Consider the following 5,253-nt stretch of genomic DNA (forward strand, 5'->3'; position numbering starts at 1 on the left):
TTTTTTTGAAGGGGAGTGTAACTCCAGCATTAGACTAATAGCTCGACTTATTTTTGCACCCAGATCCCAATTTGAGTACTTCTACCGGCATGGGTATCTGCAGTCAGAGTCCCGAAGCCGGTCCACCTTTGTTTACGCCACGCCCCGCCACACCAGCTGCTGGTGTTGAGGAGGCTCCTGCGCTCGCCCCATTTCCTTCCTTTGTTTTTATTTCTAGAGTATGCTAGTATCATTGTATCTATTGAACCGTCCTTCGGTGCACCCCAATGACCCCGTGTGAATATTTACCATACTGTCGATTTCGAACGAAAGTTGCACTACAATTTTGGCGAGACTGACACACTTAGGTGACCCGGTTCTGTCTGCCCCCCCCCCTTCTCCCCCTGATATTCAGGCCCCGACCAGTGAGTGACATTGACTCGTGATGGAAAGTACAAGTAGCAAAACAGCTGAACAACGACTGTCAAAAATAATTCATATAAAGACAGAAGGGGTTAATTGGCATAAGAGACACATTTTTTAGAAAATTGCAAATAATTTTATTTTGCCCATAACTGCTGATATGACTAGAAACTAATTTATCAAAGCAGCGCATAAAATTCGCTCGAATTCTTCTTTTCTTGACCTATGTGCTATGGCTTTCTTTGAACATTGCCTCTCATCCTCTTCCCGGTGGCATCTCCTCTCTCCTCTTTCTCCTTTCTCTTCCTTTCTCTAGCCTCCTCTACTTCCTTCCTCTTTCTCTCTCTGGCCTCTTCTGCCTCCCTTTTCTTCTTCTCTCGTGCCTCCTGTGCTTCCTTTTTCTGCTTCTCTTTTGCCTCCTGGGCCTCTTTCCTTTTCTGCTTTGCTTCTTCTTGCTCCCTCTTCTTCTTTCGGTTGTTTTCCTCCTTTTCTGCTCTGTCTCGTACCGCCTTGGCCTGTGCCTCTATCACTGACGGCAACTCCCGTATGTCTTCCTTCAGGTTGCGATACTTATAGCGAGACATAGCAATTTCCGGAAGAAGTGCCCCTTTATAAAATCTGAGGAAAGAGTTCGAGCATTAGCGAAATACACACACAAGTGCGCCACACACGCGCGCGCGCGCGCGCGCACACACACACACACACACACACACTCACACTCACACACACACACACACACTCACACTCACACACACACACACACAGTACTTCCATTTTTATGTACCTTTCAAGTTGGTCTCGCATGTTGGTGTTCCAAAAGTGGTTGCTCCTTTCTATCTCTTCTATGTGCTCCCAGTGTTTAGCAAACACCATAAAAACACATCTCTGTCGCCTGGTGATGTGGAGCTGCCCCTGAACTTGATAGTAGTAATCCTCGTTTGTTTTCAGTTTGACCTCTCCATTGCCATCCCTCTCCAGGTACGTGACCTGCAAAAAAAGCGGTCACTGATAGTGGCAGTTTATTTCACATAGTACCTACTCAGTTGTGCATATGTCATCATTTTACCAGTTTCATGTCCATAGCCTCATTTTTTGTCTTTGATTCATAAGCTTTGAAGGGGCATTTCACTTCCAAGATAGCGTCGCTTCCAATAAGGCCGTCTGAAATAACGCGAAAAAAATGTAATCTCGCCAAGAAATTTAAGTCATTCTCTTTCCACGAGTCTCGCTGTGGCCTGTGGAAAAGAAGTGCACAATTGCATGAGCCCTTACCTGGACTGGCGCCTAAGAATGGCATGTCCTTATCTACAAAAAAACCGCATTCTTTTATGGAAGGGTAGCCTTTTGTCTTTAGTCTCTCTTTGGCGAGCGACTCATTCAGCTTTCCATGTTGGATCTGTTTTACATCATCCAAACGGCCTTGCACTTTGCTCTTGTAGAGCTTGTCAGTTACAAATCTCTTGCAAGACGTGGTATCTTGGCGCTTGCACACCTCGCCAAAGTCCACAGCAGTGAGGCGGCCCCAACGCTCATTGAGCCACTCAGGTGTGCCCTGCGCCAAGTTCTGCAGCTCATCTGCCCTGTTCCGGACGTCGTCCCACAGTGTCTCCATGAAGTTGTCCATCTTTTGCTGCAACGCGGTGGGGTCGTCCACGGGAGGGTCAGGAAGGACCGGGGCAAGCTGGTCCAGGTGGCCGTAGTTGTTGTCCGGCCCCGCGGCGGGGGCGCGCGGCTTGGACCTAGCGCCGGCAGTGTCCAGCCTCTTTCTGCGGACGCGGCGACGTTTCTCGTTTCGCTCACTCCGCTTGGACTGAATGAACTGCCCCGTGAACTTGCCTGCGACAAAACAAAGGTGTGACACAGCGGCTTGCAGGCGAGTGCGCGCTTCACGCCGCGACGCCGCATCGCCCTGGACTTACCTGGGCTTTCGCCGTTAGCGATCGCCTTGTACACCCGACGGAGCCCGTCTCCGTCGGTGTTCCTGGACAGCCAAGCAGAGTGGGCGCGCGTGTCAAACGACCTGCGGCTGCCCAGGTACGTCCTCTTGTTGCTGATCCTCTGCGCTATCAGGCTGTTGACCACCTCGCACATGTTGTTAGTTACATTGTGCACGAGGCTGGAGGCATGATCGGCTAACCTGTTTATGGGCACCATGATCTTCGCCCACAACCCTATGTCAATGAGACGCTGCATGTAGTTTTCTTCTGGAGGACCGCCGCTGGAGGCCGCCGCCGCCGCCGCGGCGGAGGTGGAAGGCGCCGCGGAGGTGGAGGCCGCCGCCGCGGCGGAGGTGGAAGGCGCCGCGGAGGTGGAGGCCGCCGCCGCGGAGGTGGAGGCCGCTGCCGCGGAGGTGGAGGGCGCGCCGAGGGCCTGCTTCACCTTGCAGAAGTAGTCAGCACACCCACTGTGCTCGCCGACAATGTGTCGAGGCGCATTGAGAATGTCCTTCCGCAGGTTCGACACACGCATGTGGTGCCTAGAAACTAGAAAAAAATAGAATTCATAAAGCTCCGCCCAATTATGAACAAAGACCTATTTAATGCGATTTAAATACTTTACCTTTTTCAGTTTCTCCACGGTAAATGCAAGCCTTGCTAATACCGGCAGACAGTCTGAGAACCCTTTCCTTCACGACCTTGCGGAGGGACACCGACATGGTTTTATCTATAGCGTTGGTGTTAGTGTCTGCAGCAATTTCCATAAGATGTCTCCTCAAGTTTCGCAAAAGGTGGTTCTTGCACTCGATCTTCTGAATGCGGAAGGTTGCACCATACGGCATAGCGGCCTGCAGCTTCTTTTCCACATTACTGTCGCCGTCACCTGAAAAATAAAATTGGATCATGCCTTTTGTTTTTCATGCCTTTCGAATAATAAATTAGAAGGGGTCCAGGAAAACTAACCAATGTACAGCAAAAATCTCACTCCATGCATTTCTAAGCTGCTCAGGAACGCCTCGACGGCGAGGGCCGCTTCCATTGCAGTTGAAGGGCCAGTGTAGTTTTTGGCACAAGTGTGCTTTCGAACCGGTATCTTCATACGCTCGGCGAACTCGCACACAGCGCAGCGCTTGTTTTTGGTGCCACCCCAAAGCACCTCGCCCGTGTGCTTTCCCATGACTGTGACCTGTAATAACACATAAGTAGTAACCAGGCGCGTCGCGAAAAGGAGGGAATGGGGGGGGGGGGCTCTGCTTACCGATCCAGAGGTGGCGTCATATTTACTTTTGTACGCCCGTTTGCCCCACTGGCCATCAATGATAACTGTAACGAAACACCATAATGTAAGTGCTGCCGCGCCCTTCCCCTCTGAGCCCAGAGGCGCTAAAGAGCCAACGTATCTGAGTCTTACCTGTGACGAAGGGAATGCCATCCGCACTTACATTGCCCACCGCTACGGCATGATCATATTCTCTCTTCCCAGCCTCAAGCATGGCCGTCATCGACTCCTCCTTGATGACGTCTGCTAGCCTGTCCTCGTAGCGGCCGTACGTCTTCTTGGTCGGGGCGGGCATGTTGAGGGCACCGGCGAGGGTGCGCACCGCCACGTACGTAATGCCAGCCTCAACCGTGCCAAGTACCATGCTAGTGTTGACATCCACTGTCGGGCCGGCATCCGTCTGGAATTTGGTGACCTGGCTGCATACCTGACATTGGTGATAGATCAGAGACCTGAACCCTAGGCGAGTTTCCCCCACACATTCAGAGTCCAAAAACGAGCAGTATCCGCCAACATGCTTATCGGCCTTGATCTGCGCCACAAACTGGTCATATGAGATCAGTCTCCGCCCATCTGTTTTGGGGAGAGGCTTGTACTTGACGAGCCTTCCTGCAGCCAGGTTGGCCTCATAGATTTTGATAGTAAAGTCGGGAAGTTGCGTCCTTGGCTCCAGCTGCGGCCGCCAGCTCGTGCCACAAATGGGTGACACACTGCTGCTGGCCTCGAAGTTGAACACGTCGGCGCCGCTCACGGGGGTGGACACCACGGCGCCCTCAGGCCTCCGCGGCGCTGCAGATCCACCCGCGGGGGAGCTGAGAGCGGCGCGGGGCGTCACCGGCGAGGCAGGGAACACGGAGCGGGGCGCAGCGCGGAGTGCGGGACGCGGCGCAGCGCGGGGCGTCGCGGGTGAGGCAGGGAGCACTGAGCAGGGCGCAGCGCGAGGTGTCGCGGGCGAGGCCGGGAGCTCCTGCAGCCTGCAGGGGCTGCACAGAGGTCACAGTTAGCGCCAGTCACAACAAAGGGGCACTCAGGGTAGGCGTGTGTGGCACACTCACCTGCCAAGGGCGGGCTCAGCTGGCGGCGGCGTGACCTGAACGTCGCGGGGCGGCTGCTGCGCGCCCGGGCCTAGCGCCCTGAGGTGGCTCGCCTGACGAGCACTGACCAGCCAAGCACAGAAATTAGTCACGCACACGAGATCTCTGCATCATCCACACACCACTTTCGTACTTACATCTGCATCGGTTTAATCAGGGTACCGCGTTTTCCTCTTGACTTCTTCTTTTTCGCTTTCTTTTTTGCCATATTCGTAGGCAAGACCAACAATAAATCCAAATACAACAGGAAATCACAACACAGCACAACACAACACAGATGACACGCGCGGTGGTAGCGGTAGGACGCGGGGCGTTGGGCGAGGGGCGCGGCGCGGCGCGGCACTTGTCCGTGTGCGGGGATAGCGCACGCAGCTCGACTCTTCTCGAGATGTTCACTCCGCGAGGTAGCCGAGAGCACTGAGGCTCACTTCCCCCCCAAAAGCAGAAAAATCGGACAGAACTGCGAGTTACGTGGATATGCGTGTTGTTTCCGTCCGAGAGCGAGTGTGACCTAAAAGCTATCCATAAAACAGTCCCCCCC

At 53.7% G+C, this 5,253-nt stretch overlaps 2 protein-coding genes across 2 annotated transcripts; both read right to left on the reverse strand.

Moving 5' to 3' along the window:
- Nucleotides 1-632: 632 nt before the first annotated feature.
- Nucleotides 633-2,283, reverse strand: LOC113210965 (glutamic acid-rich protein-like). Its single transcript, XM_052268278.1, has 4 exons — nucleotides 1,675-2,283; nucleotides 1,469-1,563; nucleotides 1,187-1,389; nucleotides 633-1,020 (listed from the first exon to the last, which is right to left on the reverse strand). Exons 1-4 carry the CDS (start codon nucleotides 2,024-2,026, stop codon nucleotides 633-635), a joined length of 1,038 nt encoding a protein of 345 aa, XP_052124238.1. The 5' UTR covers nucleotides 2,027-2,283.
- A 637-nt stretch (nucleotides 2,284-2,920) lies between these two features.
- LOC127749571 (uncharacterized) lies at nucleotides 2,921-3,966 on the reverse strand. Its single transcript, XM_052268279.1, has 4 exons — nucleotides 3,598-3,966; nucleotides 3,303-3,525; nucleotides 3,004-3,222; nucleotides 2,921-2,934 (listed from the first exon to the last, which is right to left on the reverse strand). Exons 1-4 carry the CDS (start codon nucleotides 3,769-3,771, stop codon nucleotides 2,921-2,923), a joined length of 630 nt encoding a protein of 209 aa, XP_052124239.1. The 5' UTR covers nucleotides 3,772-3,966.
- Between the last annotated feature and the right edge of the window lie 1,287 nt (nucleotides 3,967-5,253).

This window comes from Frankliniella occidentalis, unplaced genomic scaffold, assembly GCF_000697945.3.
Source record: "Frankliniella occidentalis isolate FOCC.00 unplaced genomic scaffold, Focc_3.1 Scaffold66, whole genome shotgun sequence".
In the NCBI taxonomy this organism is placed as follows: domain Eukaryota; kingdom Metazoa; phylum Arthropoda; class Insecta; order Thysanoptera; family Thripidae; genus Frankliniella; species Frankliniella occidentalis.

Excerpts from the sequence above, each read along its gene's own strand:
- LOC127749571 (XM_052268279.1), bottom strand. The coding sequence starts at position 3,771 with ATGGCATTCCCTTCGTCACAGGTAAGACTCAGATACGTTGGCTCTTTA. Across the intron at positions 3,526-3,597 it reads ATGACGCCACCTCTGGATCG|GTCACAGTCATGGGAAAGCA; the intron begins GTAAGCAGAGCC and ends GTGTTATTACAG. Across the intron at positions 3,223-3,302 it reads GAGATTTTTGCTGTACATTG|GTGACGGCGACAGTAATGTG; the intron begins GTTAGTTTTCCT and ends TTTATTTTTCAG.
- LOC113210965 (XM_052268278.1), bottom strand. The coding sequence starts at position 2,026 with ATGGACAACTTCATGGAGACACTGTGGGACGACGTCCGGAACAGGGCA. Across the intron at positions 1,564-1,674 it reads ATTCTTAGGCGCCAGTCCAG|ACGGCCTTATTGGAAGCGAC; the intron begins GTAAGGGCTCAT and ends GCGTTATTTCAG. Across the intron at positions 1,021-1,186 it reads ATGCGAGACCAACTTGAAAG|ATTTTATAAAGGGGCACTTC; the intron begins GTACATAAAAAT and ends CTCTTTCCTCAG.